Raw genomic sequence first — 20,395 nt, forward strand, 5'->3', positions numbered from 1 at the left:
ACAACCCTCGATAAAGTTCAAAGCTCAATCACATCAGTGTCAATGCTAAATCGGTTGTTAAAGAGGAAGACTAAAGGTTGCAAATAAAAATTTGTCTCTTGAGATACTATTTATAAGCTGGTCCATGGTCTTTGTGGAATGGCTCAATCATGAGGCGGCAGCTGAATGCCTGGAAGAAGCAACATCTGATCCAGGATCAGATGCACATGGATGTGAAACTTTCGTGAAACCACTGCAGCTGTACCCGGATCTTATGTGACTTCTCCTATGCAGTTACATTCCTGCAGATGGAGAGTCTTGTCTGAACACGCTGTTTGTCTTGTGACTCCACCTCCATTATTAAGACAAAACCCTCGTCAAAGTCACATATATCCAACTTCTGATATTTTGTTGCCAGTGAAAACATAAGAGCAAATCATAATAACGTGAAAGGCTACCATGCAGTCCAAGCCGGTTTATATTGTAGAAAACAACACTTACGGTAGATATGCAGTCCCCGACTGTAACTTTGCACCCTCCCAGAAACAGTCCAAAGGTGTGATAATTAAACAAGGGTAAAGATGTTCTATGATCTGTCAAAGTTAGAAAAAAAGCACACGCCAAATTAAGAAACGATAAAGAGTTCAATGCAAAATTATTATTTACAGAGGAAAGCGTGTGCAGAATACAACGTATTATGTGTACCTTGTCCATGTAACCTTCTGTGATTGGTTCCCCTGATTTATGGCATAAGTGTTCCAATTTCCATTGTCTGTAAAAAATTAAGAACAAATCACATCAAAACCATAAATACACACATTTATTTTTTCAATGTCCCCCACGTAGGTGGTACACCTTTAGAGGAACTGTAAAGCACAGATGAAGCACTTTTAACTCCTGAATAAGGGGCCTGTTGTGCAATCATCAAAACAGGACAGTTTTTGTTTGTTACAGAGAATGCTACTTTGTAAACAGGGCTTGAATTGTGCAGGAATGGTTGGGAACCCTCTTTCCGGGTGTGTCTGCAATCAAGTATTCTGTTCAATGTGGTATGATTGCCTTGCCATCCCCATCGCTCAGCCCAGACACTGAGGTCCAGCTCCGAGGGTCTTCTGCTGGTTCCCTCCCTGCGAGAAGTGAGGTTACAGGGAACCAGGCACAGGGCCTTCTCGATAGTGGCGCCCTGCCTGTGGAACACCCTCTCTTCAGATGTCAAGGAAATAAACAACTACATGACTTTTAGAAGACATCTGAAGGCAACTCTGTTTAGGGAAGTTTTTAATGTCTGATGTTTTATTGTGTTTTTACTATTCTGCTGGGAGCCACCCAGAGTGGCTGGGAAAACCCAGCCAGATGGGCAGGCTATTATTATTATTAATAATAATAATAATAATAATAATGTTGTTTTGCTCATTTGGAGGTTTATTTTGCAGGCATCATTTTTGCCATGACACACCCTGTCACTCTTCTGGCATGCTACAATTTGAATTATATTAGTTAACCTCTATGGAACTATAACCCTGAAAGATTATAGTGGCATATGGTGTTGACTTGGTTGTTCAATCAATGCATTTCCTTCACCCTTTGGAAACGATGAAACTGACTGCACACACAACCCTTTCTCGTTTATCAGACACCAACTTAAAGACTTTTGAAAAGCAAAACCTGGAATACTGTACTGTAGACAAATTGTTTGGAGTGACTATTATGTTACCAATTGGTGAACACTAAGGACTTTTTGCTACTTGGAAACCCATTAGTGCGTCAGGCAAAATTTATGCTGCACATTTATCTATGCTGTATCGAAAACAGCTTCTGACTTTGAAATATGACAGACTGTAAATGCCTCAAGATTAGGTCCAAACCTGTGCTATTAACCTTAACTAAAAACTTTGTTTAGCATCACAGATTTTCATAAGGCAATATTTATATATGTCAGCATACCAACAAATGAAAAAAAAGAAAAAAAGAGGGAAGTTCTGTTTTCATTTATATCAATACCAAATCTGTTATGAGTACCATAGAGGCATGAACGATTATTTTCTGAAACACCTTGTTCAGAGTAACTTCAGACATTTTAAACTAAGGTCAACACCTGGAGATTCCAGGGCGAAAACTAATTCTCAAGGGGCTACCTATCCCCTTTCCCCCATTGCCAACTGAGATGCTAAATAGGAACCAAGAAAGAGGCATCTGTGGCTAAAAGAATTAGACAGACAGCCACTGTGAGGCTGAAGGCACCGGCCCATTTGCGCTTGCTTCCCTCAAAGTGGCCCTCCAGGAACATGAGTTGGTGGGAGGGTTGTAAATATTGAAAAGCAGATGTGCAAGTCTGCTGCAATCCCATTTACTGTACTCCCACTGCATTGCCGAAAGGGGATAGTTGCGCAGGAGAGATGCACATCTGAAGTTTGTGTTATCTCCCCTGCATGAATTCGTCTTCACGTGTTAACAGCAGGAGAATTCAAAGTGGGACCACAGCACTCCTGCACCTCCTTGTCAGGTCCCAAGCTATTCTTAGTTCCGGGAAGTTAAAATAACATAGCCTTTTCTCTCCATTCCACCTTACCTGTTGTACATATACACGTGTACCCTGCTGGCTTGAAGTGCAGAATCAAGGTGCTGTCGGAGTGCCTCTGCTGTTAGCACATTAGCGCAGTCCTCTTGTGGTGTCTGAATCATGAGTTGGGGATTAAACATGGCCTCTTCTCCAATCTTCTGGCGCGTGTAACTTAACTCCCGACTCACTCGTCCACCAACTGACAGACAAATATTTACAACCTGGGATCAGCCAACAATAACTTACTCTGGATTCACATTCTAAGAGCTCACAGGCCACCAATAAACTTTCCCATATGCATGGAATGTTCTGTAGCCAGTTAAGAACTGAAGCAATTTTAAAGAGAGCTAATTCCATCTACAGTGCAGCAAAAAGACAGAAATATCCCTTTATATAAAAAAATAAATCAATTAATTGTTCCTACTTCACAAACAGAGGTGTGTGTTAGGTTGATTCCTGCTAGACACACGGTCTTTCAGTATCACACCAAAATTTCCACACGTAGAAAGTTTATTAACAAAAGAAAAAAAAGGAACCTTTTCCTTGCAGACCAGACCAAATATTTCTCTGTTACAATTTCTTGCACTTGTATAAACAGTCTGCTGCAATGGCACATTTCAAGATAAATGACTTCAATTTACACTCTTCTCCTAAATAATTTGGCAATGGCAGAAGGGGAAATGTTTATCTTCCATAAAAAGGAGGTAGGAGGGAAAGAGTAAATGAGCATTAGTATGTCTTGCTGCTGCTAGTTAAAACATAAAAATACTGTTAAGTTAGGGTCACATAACGGTGCAGTTTCAGAGGAACAGAGTCAGCTACACTTAAGCGATCAATTCCAAGTGTCTAGAATCGCTACAGTGAGCTAGGATGTACCAGAATTTGGATTCCAAGGCAAAATTTATCTTTAAAAAGTCAAGAAACCTAACAAGGAGACACATTTATGCAGCCTAAAGGTCTAAAGGAAGCTAAAATGAAGTCAGAGACTGTGCAATCCTATATAGCTCTACTCAGAAGTCTCATGGTTTTCAGTGGGGCTTACTCCCAGGTATGCAGGATTATGATATGATAATCTTTGTTGTCATCGTCCCATACAGAACAACGAAATTGAAAAAATCTACACCAGACATTCAAAAACCAACAAGCCTGCTATCCCAGCCTGGTTAGCCCCCCTGGTTAGCCTGGTTAGATCCCCAAAAACTCTGATACCCAATAATTAAATACAATATACTCCCACAGAGACTACCTTACACTGTGTTTAAAACCAAAATCGCATTTGGTTAGAAACTGTTCCTTAGACAGCTAGTCCTAGTCTTTATAACCCTGTACCTTCTTCCAGAAGGCAGATTGCAGCCATAGAGGAAGAAAACAAAAGGAAACTAAAAATAAAACGACAAATTTAATAACAGTCACAACTGCTTGTATCTCGAGAACTGAGCACCATGATCCAAAGATGCACTAGGACTGTTCCATCCCCACCTCATGCAAAACCATCCCTCCATCGTCTCTAGAATGGCATGTGATGCAGCCGAACAGCAAAGGAAACTGCAGAAACCAGAAGGACCGCTGTCCACAAACTGAAATGCACTGTGGGCCACAGCCTCTTTTTTAAAAAAGTAAATGGTTAAAGCATCTTTTAAACCAGGGGTGAGGAACTTGTGGCTCTCCGGATGCTGTCAGGCCCCACTTTTAATTTATTAATAGAGAGAACAAAGGACACAATTGTTTGTTGATTAAGATGAAACCAAAACATTGGATAATTGGTTTTCACCTTCGGTTTTAAATTTTCATCTCAAAAGAATGTGTTTGCAAATAAGCCCCTCGCCTTCACTGCTAGGTAATTTATGCTTATTGTAACAAAGTTTACATGGACATCAGTTCAGCTTACAAAGACACCGGTGGAATTTTGATATTCCAACCTACAGTTCACATGACAACAAATCTCTACATCCCCATAGGAACAATACATGCTCTGCCATTCCATCCCCAAATCTATACCTTATTTTATTTTTTGGAACTGATGGAATTTAACACTAATTTCAGCCAAGAGGTCCAGTCTTATGCAAGACAAAAGACAGCATTCCTCATCTCTACTGAAAGTGACCAACTGTTTAGTATCAACAGAAATTATTGCTCCTTACTCAAGGTGCTGTCAAACTATATTAATCTCACTTAACAAGGCAAATTTAGCTAATCAGAATTACATCATAGTCAGCAGGAAAAGCTGTGCTCTTTCCTGTCTCCATAAACCCAGTGAGTGAATAGTGACAGATAACTAGGTGGGTTTGAAAAGCATTTTATTCCCATGAAAATGAATTTCGTCAATTACGTAGCATTGTATATTTTAGTAGCATATATATATATGTGTGTATATATATATATATATATATATATATATATGTATATGTATATTTATATTTATATATACGCATAGTGGATTGTTTTTGAGCTTAAAAGCTGTAATGTATTTAAAATTACATTTAATACAATTAATTGTATTTAATCACAATGTAATTGTTCACAGTTCTTTAAAAAGTTGATATAAATGGATCGGAAGTAATAAGCCCCCCCCCCCCCCCAAATACACAAGAATGAAAGAACTATGTGTGAATGCTGTCTTTCCTGTAGTTTTTTTCTTTTAATCCTTAAAGTGTAAAGACCTTATAATGTACTCTCGCACAGACATCTGCTTGATAATTTTTCCAAACTGTTTCCCCCAAAACTCTGCTCCAGTTTTTCAAAGAACAAAAGACCTCTCCACAAGAAAATGCCACTTTATGTGACGCCTTTAACATCAATATACACCCAGGCTGACACATCAGCCTCACATGTCTAACACACTCTGATCACCCCAGGAAGACAAGCGAACCTGTACACATATTTCTATCCTTTTCTTTCGTCACTCCTAAAAGCTATTCACAAACTATTATGAAGAGTCACAATTAAAACAGCTATTGCAGAGACCCTGCAGGAACCTAAGCTAAAGTATCCATGACAGATGGACACCCAACCTCTGCTTAAAAACCTCCAAGAAAGGAGAATCCACAACCTCCAGTGGGAGTCCGTTCCACTGTCAAACAGCTCTTACTGTCAGTATAACATTGTCAAGTATAATGTCTGGAAAAGTTTATCATTACAGTGGTACCTCGGGTTACAGACGCTTCAGGTTACAGACTCCACTAACCCAGAAATAGTACCTCGGGTTAAGAACTTTGCTTCAGGATGACTACAGAAATTGTGCTCTGGTGGTGCGGCAGCAGCAGGAGGCCCCATTAGCTAAAGTGGTGCTTCAGGTTAAGAACAGTTTCAGGTTAAGAACGGACCTCCGGAACGAATTAAGTTCTTAACCCGAGGTACGACTATAATTTGTATGCTCCATACATTTTCTGCTATTTAATTACAGTGGTACCTCAGGTTAAGTACTTAATTCGTTCCGGAGGTCCGTTCTTAAGCTGAAACTGTTCTTAACCTGAGGTACCACTTTAGCTAATGGGGCCTCCCGCTGCCGCTGCACGATTTCTGTTCTCATTCTGAGGTAAAGTTCTTAACCCGAGGTGCTGTTTCTAGGTTAGTGGAGTCTGTAACCTGAAGCATCTGTAACCTGAAGTGTCTGTAACCCAAGGTACCACTGTATTATATTTACCTTCAAGCACTTACTAGTAACACTGCCTGGTTCCAAAAGACCAAGAAGGATGATATGAAGAGCCAATCTCCTTGGAGTAAAGAGTTCCACAATGCCGGTGCCACTGCTGAAAAGATTCTGTCCTAAGCAACCACCCAGTCAAAGGCGACTCTGGGGTTGCGGCGCATGGAGTGCACGGAAACACCGTTTACCTTCCCGTTGCAACGGTACCTATTTATCTACTTGCACTGGCGTGCTTTTAAACTGCTAGGTTGGCAGGAGCTGGGACAGAGCTCACCTGCCGCAGGGATTCGAACCGCCAACCTTCTGATCAGCAAGCCCTAGGCTCAGTGGTTTAGACCACAGCACCACCCACGTCCCTTTGCTCTTAATATATGGGGGTACATTAATATAGAAACCTGTTCCTACTTGCTTAGTAGTGCAGACTAGCACAAGCATGGCCAACGTAGCCAAGTTCCTTTCTTGGAGTACGCCATATTCATGGATGGTCAATAAGTGAATTGATAGACCTAAGCACGTATGGCAGTTTGGCACAGTGTGCTCCAGTGCTAAGCACAACACTTGAGATGCCATGGAAAACTAGTGGTCTGGGATCAAATAATTCAGACAGTCTGCTTGGGTGAGTTTGGTAGACTCTGAGCAGGGAGAGACAGCACGCAGACAAATATGCAAACATACATAGCAAACAATCTGCCCAGAACAAAAGCTGTTGCAGAAGATTCTGTTAAACACCACGATGACAGTGGTTTTCTTCTTCAACTTTTAAAAAAATCCTCCCCTTCTTTATTGTTTCTTCCACTAGGATGGAAAACAATGGTATTTCTCGTGTTTGTGTGTTTACGTTGTAAATAATGACATATAAATTATATGAAGAGATCTTAGTAACAATGCAATAAATCAAAAAAGGTAACTACAAATGTAAGGTAAAGGTAAAGGTACCCCTGCCCGTACGGGCCAGTCTTGACAGACTCTGGGGTTGTGCGCCCATCTCACTTAAGAGGCCAGGGGCCAGCGCTGTCCGGAGACACTTCCGGGTCACGTGGCCAGCGTGACATCGCTGCTCTGGCGAGCCAGAGCCGCACACGGAAACGCCGTTTACCTTCCCGCTGGTAAGCGGTCCCTATTTATCTACTTGCACCCGGAGGTGCTTTCGAACTGCTAGGTTGGCAGGCGCTGGGACCGAGCAGCGGGAGCGCACCCCGCCGCAGGGATTCGAACCGCCGACCTTTCGATCGGCAAGTCCTAGGCGCTGAGGCTTTAACCCACAGCGCCACCTGCGTCCCTACAAATGTACAGTGCAGTAAAAAAAATACTTCTTTACATTGCAAATGAAGAATAAATTAAAACATTCTTGGGTGATTTCACGTTTCTAGAGCTACTTGGTCGCATCCTGAACTTCTTTACTGAGGCCACAACCCACTTAACTATGGAGCAGATCAAGAACAACTCAAGGTAATGTCAATAAGGAGAAATAGATGGCGTGGAAGTCTATATTTAGCTGAGCACAACCTCCTTATGTTGGTTTTAAGCCACATTTTCTCAGGAAAGCAGGTAACTTTTGAAAGTTATTATAGTTCTCTGCATAGGAAAGTGGGAAATAATATCCTGGCCTTTCCTATCAGCTGAAGACTTGATGGAATAAAACTGTCATCGATTTTATTATTCCCATTTACACCCTGCTTTTTGATCCTATCGGGGATCAAGGTAGCTGACATAGTTTTAGACAAAACTTGCAAAGATTACAAAACTACTTAACAGCAGTAGCCAATTAAAAACTCCCACAACCAACAACACTCACTGTTCAAGGTAACATCTGAAGACTCAAACCGGATGGCCAAAAGTTTGGAAGAACGAAACACTTCATAAGGTGTTCTTGAACTCCAGCTCCCATCAACCTCCAACCAATAGTCAGGGATTATGGGAGTCTAACAACATCTGGTGGGATATTGAACTCCCTACGATAAAGGGAGTTCCACAAGTAGAGCACCCAAAACTGAGAGGGGCAAAAGGCATATAGCACGCAGCCCAGCCTCTAATCTGGGAAGCATACAGAACAGGATCCCACCCAAATAGCTCAACAAACTGCATCTACATGGGGGGGGGAAGGCTCGTATGAGTAAAGAGTGGGATAAGGGCCGTCTTTAGCAGATGCGGCGCCCGAGTGCAAATATCTGCCCAGCGCCCCCAAATTTACACAGATAGTGGGTGTGTGAAGCTGTGCACTGCCAGCCACTGGGGGAGGGGCAACTCCCCCCCCCCATGCCACTGCGGGAGGGGAAGCTGTGTGCCTGCCAGCCATATGGTTGACAGGGCACAGCTGGTAGGTGTGCAGGGAAAGGGGGGGACCACCAGCAAACCTGTGCAGCTCCCCCACTTGCTGGGGCGCCCGTGAAAGGCCGGCGCCCTGGCGCAACACACCACTAAGCCCTATGGGAAAGACGGCTCTGAGTGGGACCTAAATTTCATGACCAAGAGAGGTGGTGACTGCTAAAAATCTGGCTGGAATTTCTGTGCACGCCTGTGGCAACACAGATGCATGCAAGCACTATCAGATAGCAGGTGTGGTTTTTGCATTTCACTGTTAACAGTCGGGGGGGGGGGTCAGGGGCAGTGTACTTAAAGCGCAAAGTTTGGATGGTGCCCCTTATTCACTGGCAGAAAAAGGTGAAAAGAAGGGGCCAATTGTATCTCCAAGTGGACGGAGGTCCATAACTGAGGTGCCTGTACAGGGAAAAACCTGCTACACATCAGCATACAATAGGTGGCGCTGTGGGTTAAAGCCTCAGCGCCTAGGGCTTGCCGATCGAAAGGTCGGCGGTTCGAATCCCTGCGGCGGGGTGCGCTCCCGCTGCTCGGTCCCAGCGCCTGCCAACCTAGCAGTTCGAAAGCACCTCCGGGTGCAAGTAGATAAATAGGGACCGCTTACCAGCGGGAAGGTAAACGGCGTTTCCGTGTGCGGCTCTGGCTCTGGCTCTGGCCAGAGCAGCGATGTCACGCTGGCCACGTGACCCGGAAGTGTCTCCGGACAGCGCTGGCCCCTGGCCTCTTAAGTGAGATGGGCGCACAACCCCAGAGTCTGTCAAGACTGGCCCGTATGGGCAGGGGTACCTTTACCTTTACCTTTATCATCACGCCACCAGTAGGGCCTCCTCCGAAAATCTAAAAACCCAGGCTAGGACATCCCAGGAGAGTTGATCGATCAGGTATTTCAAACCCTATTACACTGAGCTCTTCAGGCATTTGTGCACTCAAAATTGAAACTGGTAGCATATTGGCAGCAAGCACTGATCCCAAAAGGTTGGTGTTGTGTGTGGCTTTACTTTGAGATACCGTGCAGCAGCTGGGCTACAGCATTCTGTACTAGCTGAAGCTTCAAGGTCCTCTTTAAGGGAAGCCCCACATAGAGTACACTGCAGGGATCGAAATGCGACATTACCAGGGCATGGATTACAGACCAGGTTATCTTGGTCAAGGAACAGCCATAGCTGATGAACTAGACAGAACTAAGAATCAACATTCCCAGCTACTGAAACCATTGGACTTCATGTGCTTGGAACCCAGGACTATTCCCAAGGGATACATCTGTTCTTTCCAGTGTGAGCGCAACTCCCATCTTGTCAGGATTTGGCTCCAGTACAGAGGTCATTTAGAGCAGTGTTCCCCAACCTTGGGCCTCCAGCTGTTTTTGGACTACAATTCCCATCATCCTTGACCACTGGTCTTGCTAGCGAGGGATGATGGGAGTTGTAGTTCAAAAACAGCTGGAGGCCCAAGGTTGGGGAACACTGATTTAGAGCATGCTTTGCCAACCAGGTACCCTCCAAAAGTTGTTGGGATACAGTTCCCATTAGTCCCAGCCAGCTATGTAGTCCTACAACATCTGCAGAGCACCAGGTTGGCAAAGATGATTTAGAGAAACAACTAGATACTCCTTGAGACAACATTGTAGATGTTCTCATCTTCACGGCTGCAGCAGAGGAAAAAGCTAAGCAAGCGTGCCGAGGTGTCTTGCTAATGTACAAGTCTTCATCTTGACAGGTTATATAAGTTATACGCCTATCGTAATAGCATTTTGAGGGTCTCATTCCTGGCAATGGGCAGGTTGGAATGTTACTGCTTTCCATTAAAATTTGCCACACCGCCTTATCCAAAAGGATACGACTGTAAAAGACAGCATGTGAACTGTTCTGGGTCCAAGCTGTCTGTCTCTGGGACCAGAGCAGCAGCCACCCTTTCAACCTCTATATGCACATTAAAAACATACTCAGTTAGTTCCTGGGAGCTCCTGGCTGCAAGGCTCCCTGGCAGAACCATTCCCCTACGATGACATCAGTAGGCTTTGAATTTAGCCGGGGGGGGGGGGGAAGAACCCAGCCATTACCTCAGAACGCTCTGATCTAGGAAAGAGCCTTCGAGATACAGAAGACTAAGAAGCTGGTCTGTCCACCAGAACTGAGGTGCAAACTAGATGTGTGGGACGATCGCACACATCTTTCGCACGCATGCCCCATGGACATTTAAAGCAGAGGTGGGGGCCTAGATCCCACTGCTTTTTGGTGGTTTATGCCCAACTCCTGTACAGGAAATGTGCTAGGCAGGTTCAAAAATTTCTGAAAGCAGCAGAGCACAATGAGGAAAGGTCAGTGAAAGTGTCAAGTTCTTCACACTTGTCACACTTGTCCTCACAACACACACACACACACACACACACCCCTTTGTGTGTGGATACATGCTTAAAGATACACGATTATCCCACACCACACAACTAATCCCGCCCTTCAACTAACCTGAGACTCGGCTATACGGCTCAAATAAAATGTTTTAAGTGTGTTTTAAGTGCAATATACAATGTGGCACTAGATGGCGATGGTGAGCCTTATAGAAAATTCAATGTATTTTTAAAAACACTTTTTTTAAAAAAAAAAACCAAACAAACATTTTCAGAACGGTTTTTATATGTTCCATTCTGGATGACCCTGCTCATGCAAAGGCATCCTGCTGCTGAAATAATGGTGGAAATTTATCTTGTATTAGGACAGCGTACATATAAATGCCCTTTCTAGCAAATAGACAATCGTATTTGGAGGGCAGTTTGTTAAATGCTAACCCTCTCCTCTACAATGAGCACAAAGAACGATAACTGTGATGTGGACACCTGTCCAGAAGAAGTTATTTCTCAGACCCTTGAACGGCTGCCAGGTGCCAGCAGCTTCTAGTCATTTCTAACCTGAGGCATATTTGAACTCGTGACCTAGAGGTGAACGGCTCTGTATATCCTATTACCAAGCCCTAGGCCACACTCTGTACCTCACCGGTACATAAAAACTGTTTTAAAACACCAAGCACCACACACAATAGTAAATTACATTTGATCGTAAAGGAGTAGCAAAAAGCTGGCTCACAGAATGGGGCTAAACTCTTAACAATCATTTGAAATGTCCCGGTTGCCATTGCTTTTCCAGAAATGTTACCGGTAAGTGTTGAATAATTGCTCCTTTGTATTGGCATTCTTCCATTCTTCATCGTCTTCACTGACATACTTCTAGATGCCTCACAAATCTTATCATTTATGATGGTATAAACAAAACAGGGCCATCTCCAGGAGTTATTGGTGCCCTGAAATAATTGTGGAGCACAGTGCAACACCACCCTAAAAGTCTAACATTTAATGCACATACTGTGCGAGACTGGGAACTCATAACTGCTGCCTCCTGCCTTGTTTTTGCTGCATTAACAGCACAAAAGAGACCTTTCTGGGGTGCAAGCCTGGGCAGTGTGTATGTCACATGTTATAATCTCTCTGCCTCTGTTCTTGTCATAGTGTAGCTTTTGGAAGAGGATGGGAAGCATGAAATGCCTTTATAGTGGTACCTCGGGTTACATACGCTTCAGGTTACATACGCTTCAAGTTACAGACTCCGCTAACCCAGAAATAGTGCTTCAGGTTAAGAACTTCGCTTCAGGATGAGAATAGAAATTGTCCGACGGCCCGGCAGCAGCAGAAGGCCCCATTAGCTAAAGTGGTGCTTCAGGTTAAGAACAGTTTCAGGTTAAGTACAGACCTCCGGTACGAATTAAGTACTTAACCCGAGGTACTACTGTATAGATGTAAGATTTTGTTTTTAAATGAGTGTTGGACCCATTTCCACCCATTCCCTTATAACTTAACAGCCCAGAAAACCTGCCCGCAGAAAGCTTTACGGTATCGGTTTGGTTTTAGGTGAAGCCATTGGGCTGTTTCTTTCTAGACTAGAGAGATCATCCAGGGAATGTCCTTATGGCCACTGGAATAATTCCAGAGCTAATACAGAGTTGTATTAAAGACAGTACAGTGGTGCCTCGCAAGACGAAATTAATTCGTTCCGCGAGTTTTTTCGTCTTGCGATTTTTTCGTCTTGCGGAGCACGGACTTTGGAAAAGCTTCAAAAATCACCAAAGTCTTCAAAAACCTCAAAAAAGGCTACCACACCGCGTGCTATGAGTTGCTCCTCGAAGTGAATGCACGGTTTTAAGACAAAGGAAACAAACTTGCAAGACGTTTTCGTCTTGCGAAGCAAGCCCATAGGGAAATCCGTCCTGCGAAGCAGCTCAAAAAACAAAAAATTCTTTCGTTTTGCGAGTTTTTCGTCTTTCGAGGCATTCGTCTTGCGAGGTACCACTGTAAACACCTCCAAAACGCCTGCCTTGAAAAGGCTCGTAGACATAGGTTTCAGACTTTATGTTAAAGTACTACCCAATCCCCTCTCCCGTTGCTACATCTACAACGCCTGCCTGAGTAAGACGGATAGGCGTGGGTTTTTGAGAGTTAGGCAATGGTTTTAAATTAGTACTAGAGAGTGTGCACATCCAAAACATGTGGATATATGGATATGGCCAATCCTTAGACATTGTTTCCTTGGGGCAGCCTTACAACTCCCATGATCCCTAGCTAGCAGGACCAATGGTCAGGGATGATGGGAATTGTAGTCTCAAAACATCTGGAGGGCCGAATTTGTGGAGGGTTAGACATTGGTTAACAATCTCTCTCAGTCTTTCACTTTCTGAAGGACAAATGCCAGACGGAAGGAAGTTACTGTCCTCATGAGCTGCTGTTTTTAAGCGTTCTGAAGGCATCAGACACCACTACAGAGGGCTGAACTAGATACAACAAGACCCAACTGGCGGTGTCCTAGAGCCCATTTGAGAAAAAGGAGTTGCCAAGGGTCGCAAACTGGATTGAGATTCAGCCCCAAATACCTAGCCACTCATTTTAACCCAGTTTTCTGCTCCAGTAGAAACCCATTTCACATGAGGCAAAGTGGAGATGCTAAGAGACTTGAGCACAAGGCAAAGAGGATGGAGGCGGGGAGAGTCTTCTCCATTTTCTCTGTGAGCAAACTGAAAGTGTATCAAAGCCCCCAGGGAAGATGAAGGGGCTCCCTGGTGGGACACAGAGCCCAGTGACAACTAGAAACCTCTGCATGTGTGTGGTAGGTTCATTGTTGCCCAAGGATGACTCTAGGTCGTTCGGGGCCATGATGGGCTTACACAAAGGATGAGAACGAGAGGTGTTCAGACAGTGAAGTTAACATGTGGGTCTGGGGGAGGACTGCATGAAATCCACTCCCAGCACTGATGCACACAGTGGCTGCATAACCTGCTAACTTCATTTCCAGCTGACATGAAGAAGCTCTATGCTCAAACTTCAGTTACAAGCACAGAGCTACTCCAAGTAAGGGGGGCCCTGGTTCAATCTGGGCTCTTCCTCCTGTGGAGAAGGGGGGGCCTCAGGCTTGGTGGGTCAATCAGGCTTCCAGGCCTCTTGGGACTCTCCCAAGGCCCTACTCCTAACCAGCTGTGTTGCAATCCCTTCTCAAGTGCTTTTCCCCAGCAGGAATTTGTCCTTGATTATACCTCCTGCTTGCCTTGATGGGGAATAGTAAAAGGCAAAAAAGTCAAGGACCCCTGGATGATTAAGTCCAGTCAAAGGCGACTATAGGGTTGCGGCGCTCATCTCGCTTTTCAGGCCAAGGAAGCCGCCGTTTGTCCACAGACAGCTTTCCGGGTCATGTGGCCAGCATGACATGGCGCAACAGGACACCGTGACAGAAGCAAGAGCGCACGGAAATGCCGTTTACCTTCCCGCCACAGCGGTACCTATTTATCTACTTGCACTGGTGTGATTTCAAACTGCTAGGTTGGCAGAAGCTGGGACAGAGCAATGGGAGCTCACCCCGTCATGGGGATTTGAACTACCAACCTTCTGATTAGCAAGCCCAAGAGGCTCAGTGGTTTAGACCACAGCGCCACTCATATCCCTGATGGGGAATGTGTAGGCATCCAAAATTCTGAATTGTATATGGCTGCAATGCAGCCTAGGGTGAAAAGGACAGCAGCCACATCCATTGCCCTCCCTATCTTTTGCCTCAGGGCCATGCCCACCACTGACATGTGCCCCTCCCCCCTGAAAGTTTCCCATCAGGAAATGCAGCCCTCGGGCTTAAAAGGGTTCCCTGCCCCTGATCTACAAGTATACTGATAAAGGTAAAGGTAAAGGTACCCCTGCCCGTACGGGCCAGTCTTGACAGACTCTGGGGTTGTGCGCCCATCTCACTTAAGAGGCCAGGGGCCAGCGCTGTCCGGAGACACTTCCGGGTCACGTGGCCAGCGTGACATCGCTGCTCTGGCGAGCCAGAGCCGCACACGGAAACGCCGTTTACCTTCCCGCCGGTAAGCGGTCCCTATTTATCTACTTGCACCCGGAGGTGCTTTCGAACTGCTAGGTTGGCAGATGCTGGGACCGAGCAGCGGGAGCGCACCCTGCCGCAGGGATTCGAACCGCCGACCTTTCAATAGGCAAGTCCTAGGCGCTGAGGCTTTAACCTTTAGCGCCACCTGCGTCCCCTAGTATACTGATACAAACTGGATAAATCTCTTTGCACTGAGAAACAGACTGGCATGGGTGTTATCATAAAGGGGCAGTTGGGTTGTATGATGTCTGATGCTGGCACATTTTGAGACAAGCAATAAAGGCGTCATAATACGATGATGATTCTCATGGAACAGTTATGAATCATGGATTCCATTTCTTTAGTGCAACAGTAGGGGCAGAAATCTAACATTTTGACCAAAAAAAAAAAAAAAAATGTGGTAGAGAGAATTAATACAAATTGTTCTAATCCCTCCTTGTTCTTGATGAGACTTCTTTGTCCAGAAAACAGAGGATCACGTTTTAATGCTTTAAATAATGGTATCATATAGTATTTGTACATTTGCTCTTGAAAACGGGACCTCCAAGCGCAAATTGTCTACCGAGTAAAACTTTTCATTAGCTACTGGGAGAATTTAGAGTAAATAAGGATTAATCCTCTCTTCCATATATGAAATTCACACAGAGAAACACATATATCCCTCTGGAGGAATAACAGGAAAAATGCTGCTTTGTCCCATAGCAATAAGCTGCTCCCTAGACTGAGCTACGCAGTTAACCTCTGAATGGCCCTTCTGTGAATGTGTAATTGTTTTCCTGAGTGGTTAAGAACAGTAGTTGTTTTTGTTTTGTTTTTAAAAAAATCAAAGCTATTTTCATTGGGACACTTCTAGGAAAAAAGCAGATGATTGCGACAATGTATTTTTAAAAAAAGATGCAGAATATTTGAGTAGAATAAACAAAACTTCAGTTTTAGGTTAAAAAGACACACTTCAAAACACGGGAAAACTTAAGATCCAGGCAAACGAAGGAGAATGAACATATTATGGAACAAGGTACAGTTTCTTTCAAGTATTCTATGCCAGCTGCTTGCTATACCATCTGTTGTTGCCTAAGCAGCTTCTTTCTGAGTGGCTCTGAAGCAGAACTGCTCTCACTGTTGGACACAATCAGGTCAGGTCAGCCGTCCACCCCCCCCCCACTCCCTACCCCCACCCCCAAACCTGCAGCCTCTCACAGTTTCCCTCCATCTTGATATTTCTTTCTGGACACCAGCTCCTAGGATGGAGCCGCCTCGGTCAAGGCACCCATTTCTCAAAGTAATAATCTAGATCTAAGGACGTTTGCTTGTGCATTAGGTAATGCAAAATGCAATGTGGAAATCCTTTTTCGGAAGCACTGCAAGCAAGGGAGTCTAGTTTTCCAATGCGTTCATGGGACGGGGGCGGCAGCATTGGTTCGCTTTTATGTTTGCTATATTAGTGGTATATGTGCTGCCGAAGCGAGCACTTTATGTTTGCTTTACAGTGGTACCTGGGGTTACATACGCTTCAGGTTACAGACTCCGCCAACCCAGAAATAGTGCTTCAGGTTAAGAACTTTGCTTCAGGATGAGAACAGAAATCGAGCTCCGGCAGCGCGGCAGCAGCAGGAGGCCCGATTAGCTAAAGTGATGCTTCAGGCTAAGAACTGTTTCGGGTTAAGTATGGACCTCCGGAACGAATTAAGTACTTAACCTGAGGTACCACTGTATTCGGTATCTTGTGTTCTTGTTTTGTGTTTTTATGTTGTGAGCTGCCCTGTGACCTTCAGATAGGAAGGGTGGTATACTAAATAAATAAATCTGAATCCAGTTCACTTTTTGCAAACTAAAGAGAACTGGAAACTTTAGTTCGTGTCGGATAGTGCTAATCCTGCTGCAAATGATATAATAGCACCAGACTCGAACAGCACCACCACACCACCTACTACTACTGCTACTAATTATTATTATTATTATCATCATCATCATTATTATTATTAAAACCCACCTATGTATGACAAAGCATGCAATTCAGCACTGGCATCAGTTTAAGGCGAAATTACGAAGCCAAGTGTGCTAGCTGCAACCTTCCAGAATCGCGCGCACACAATAAGGACTCACACACACTGTGACAGCACATTCAGCTTGTTGCATAACATTAACCCCAGCTCACTTCTCTCAGCTTCTGTGGGGCTGACATCACCTCTCAGCTCTAAGCAGTCTTCTCACCATTATACAGCCAAGTCGCCTTTTCATTGGCTTTCCCCTGGAGGCCGCATGGGGCAGAACACAATGGACGTCCCCAGCTTCACACACAGGCTCCCCCAGCCTGCGAGGAACATCACACTGGACTGATTTATTTTCAGCACTGTTCCTCCTCTCTGCATCTGTGCAGCGAAACACACATCACTGGGAGCCACTTTCATGATTTTGTTGCGATCAGGATTAGCTGGATTAGGAGTTGATTCATAAGGACCCCCTGTGGCTGTGAGGAAGTTTCATCACAAGGTCAGAGTGGTGTGAACTATATTCTGTCAACACCACCAACTTCTCATAGCCAAGTACACACACACAAAAGGGGGACAAAAGAAGAAAGTTGCAGATCTAAAATATGTGAATGAAACAGTTGACAGCAACAGAGAGATTTACAGAGAATTTCCCAACAGATGTTAGATATGTGTGCAGTCAGCAATGATTTCCTTTCATAATAATAATTTTTAAAATGCACACACACACACACACACACACACACACACACACACACACACACAACAAGACCCCTGCATTAGTCATTTTTAATTTAGAAAGAATTTAGTGGTTTAGGAGGTGGGAGGAACCTGGGGAATAAATACACGCAAAACCACAGAGGAACTTTCTGGCACTTCTTCTAAAAACTGGTCATGCAGCTTGAAGATTGTTGCGCTGCGGAGATTTTATTGCATATAACGCTGTCACCTTCAAGACTGTATAATTCCAAGCCCCTTATGTGCAATAACTACCACAGACCTCTTTTAAAGAAAGAGAGAGAGAGAAAGTGATGGTTGGAATGCAAGAGCCAGAGGAGGAAGATAAACATTGGAGCTGTGTTTAAATCTACAGTTATGAAATTCGCTTCCCTCTGCTTCCCCCCCACTCTCCCGCCCCCAATTCCACTCATGCACAATCAGACCAGTAACATACCTGGAAACAGTATGCAGAAAGGCAAAAAAACCTATTTTTTAAAATAGAGAGAAGACACACACACACACACACACACACACACATGAGAGTAACCTCCACTTGCACAGAACTGGACTGTTCAATCAAAGCCTTATCTGTTATATTTCTGCCTGTCTTTCTCCTCTGTTTAGCACATTCACCAACAAGAGAAAAGGAGGCAAGCAATGGAGGCTTTGACCTGCAGCTGTAACACAATACTTTCACACAGCCCTGTCGACCCCTGACATAAATTTTACACCGCAGCTGGCATTTACACACTTAGCATTACCATATGTATAGCCTACTCTGTGCTAATTATGCTAATCACCTGTCTAACTCTCTACTGCGAAAAAATGGTTGTATTTAGCAGTCCACTGCCTACAAATGCAGCTTACTGTGTGGCTGAAATGTACATTCAGACAGCCCTGAACGGCAAGATTTTTCCACGTTGCTGGCTTCATTCAGGGCACAGAAAAATTTATTCAAGTCAACTGGTTTCGGTCTGCAACAAAAAAGTTACGAGAAAAAAGTGAGTGTGCGCCTGCCCTAACATTCTAAGTCTGCTTGCAAGCCAAATGATAAATCAATTGGTGTGGGAAACAAAACGGGAGAGAGATTTCTTTTGCAAGCCATGTGAAACTGTAGCCTATTTAAGAAAGAAAGAAAGAGAAAGAAAGAGAGAAAGAAAGAAAGAGGAAAAAAGGTCATCCTAGTTTCCCAAATCTCTAGAAGAAAGCTGTTAATAGATATTTAAGCCAGATCACAATTCTCTTAAATTGATACAGTACTTCTTATAGGCTTCCCAGTGCAGATACCAAAAGTGTGTGATTTTTGTTTTGTTTTCAAACCTTACGCATGCTACTAACTGACACCACAGTATCATTTCTCATTATTTACTTTCCTGGAGCGCACCAATGTGCAACCATAAAGAGCCCTTTGTACAAGTGTAAACTAGAAATAACTTCCCAAGAAGATAATTGACTAAAGCTGCTACAAAAGTGAATCAAAACAGAATCAAATCTGAAAATAAGTGAAATTGGAAGAAGGTGCAATTCAACAATAACACAAAGCAAAAATGCACAAACATTCAGAAACCAGTGTTCTTCCTCCTCCTCACAAAACAAAGCAAGGTAGTTAAGCCTCCTAGCAGAAGGTGAAATAGAAAATTGGGGTGATGTTTTTGAGTCATGTTAACAGAGACAGAAAAGGGAAAAGAAGGCCGAAATTATTTCCTTTTCAACTCTGTATTTTTCCTTCAAATAAGTCTCCCTCAACCATAGCTGGCACTTGGCTTCTTTTCCTGCAGGTATTTAATATAATTAATCATATACCAATATGTTCTAACAAACCCGTTCATGTTCCCACCCACCAAAGGAAGCTCAGATATAACTAGAGATTTCCCAACAGATAACCCAAAACTAATTCTAAGAATGATTTCACACTTGGCTGTTTCCCCCAGAAATGCATAATGATGCATTTGCTTACGTTCAGCAGCCAATCTCATTCACATGAGAGAGATGCTGTATTACAAGCACCCCATAATGCTCCTAAGCGTCTTGTGCCTTTGAAAAGTGCACAGAAACTTCAAAACTTAAAATGGTTCAGAGAACAGCTGCTAGACCAGGGGTTAGCAAACTTTTTCAGCGGGGGGCCGGTCCACTGTCCCTAAGACCTTGTGGCGGGTCGGACTATATTTTGAAAATAATAATAATAAATGAACAAATTCCTATGCCCCACAAATAACTCAGAGATGCATTTTAAATAAAAGGACACTTTCTACTCATGTAAAAACACGCAGATTAAGAAGGTGATTGGGCCGGATCCGGGCCCCCGGGCCTTAGTTTGCCTACCCATTAAAGGTAAAGGTAAAGGTACCCCTGCCCGTACGGGCCAGTCTTGACAGACTCTGGGGTTGTGCGCCCATCTCACTTAAGAGGCCAGGGGCCAGCGCTGTCCGGAGACACTTCCGGGTCACGTGGCCAGCGTGACATCGCTGCTCTGGCCAGAGCCAGAGCCGCACACGGAAACGCCGTTTACCTTCCCACTGGTAAGCGGTCCCTATTTATCTACTTGCACCCGGAGGTGCTTTCGAACTGCTAGGTTGGCAGGCGCTGGGACCGAGCAGCGGGAGCGCACCCCGCCGCAGGGATTCGAACCGCCGACCTTTCGATCGGCAAGTCCTAGGCGCTGAGGCTTTAACCCACAGCGCCACCTGCGTCCCCTACCCATTAGCTAAACTTTATAGAGCAGGGATGTCCAACCAGTAGATCATGATCTACCGGTAGATCCCTTGCTGATCCTGGT

General features: G+C 44.3%; 1 protein-coding gene across 4 annotated transcripts in view; it reads right to left on the reverse strand.

The window, feature by feature from the left end:
- The window catches only part of PTCH1 (patched 1), a 111,781-nt gene that overhangs the window by 55,075 nt on the left and 36,311 nt on the right, over window positions 1-20,395 (reverse strand). For all 4 annotated transcript variants that reach the window (XR_013843754.1, XM_079996000.1, XM_079995999.1 and 1 more), the window contains 3 exons: window positions 2,549-2,738; window positions 685-751; window positions 481-572 (listed from right to left, as the gene is read on the reverse strand). Coding sequence is in view for 3 of the 4 variants with exons in the window: in XM_079996000.1 (XP_079852126.1) it covers window positions 481-572; window positions 685-751; window positions 2,549-2,738 (349 nt within the window). In the remaining variant the exon portion in view is untranslated. The remainder of the gene's footprint in view (window positions 1-480; window positions 573-684; window positions 752-2,548; window positions 2,739-20,395) is intronic.

The sequence above is a fragment of the Podarcis cretensis genome (genome assembly GCF_951804945.1).
Source record: "Podarcis cretensis genome assembly, chromosome: 11".
Classification (NCBI taxonomy): Eukaryota; Metazoa; Chordata; class Lepidosauria; order Squamata; family Lacertidae; genus Podarcis; species Podarcis cretensis.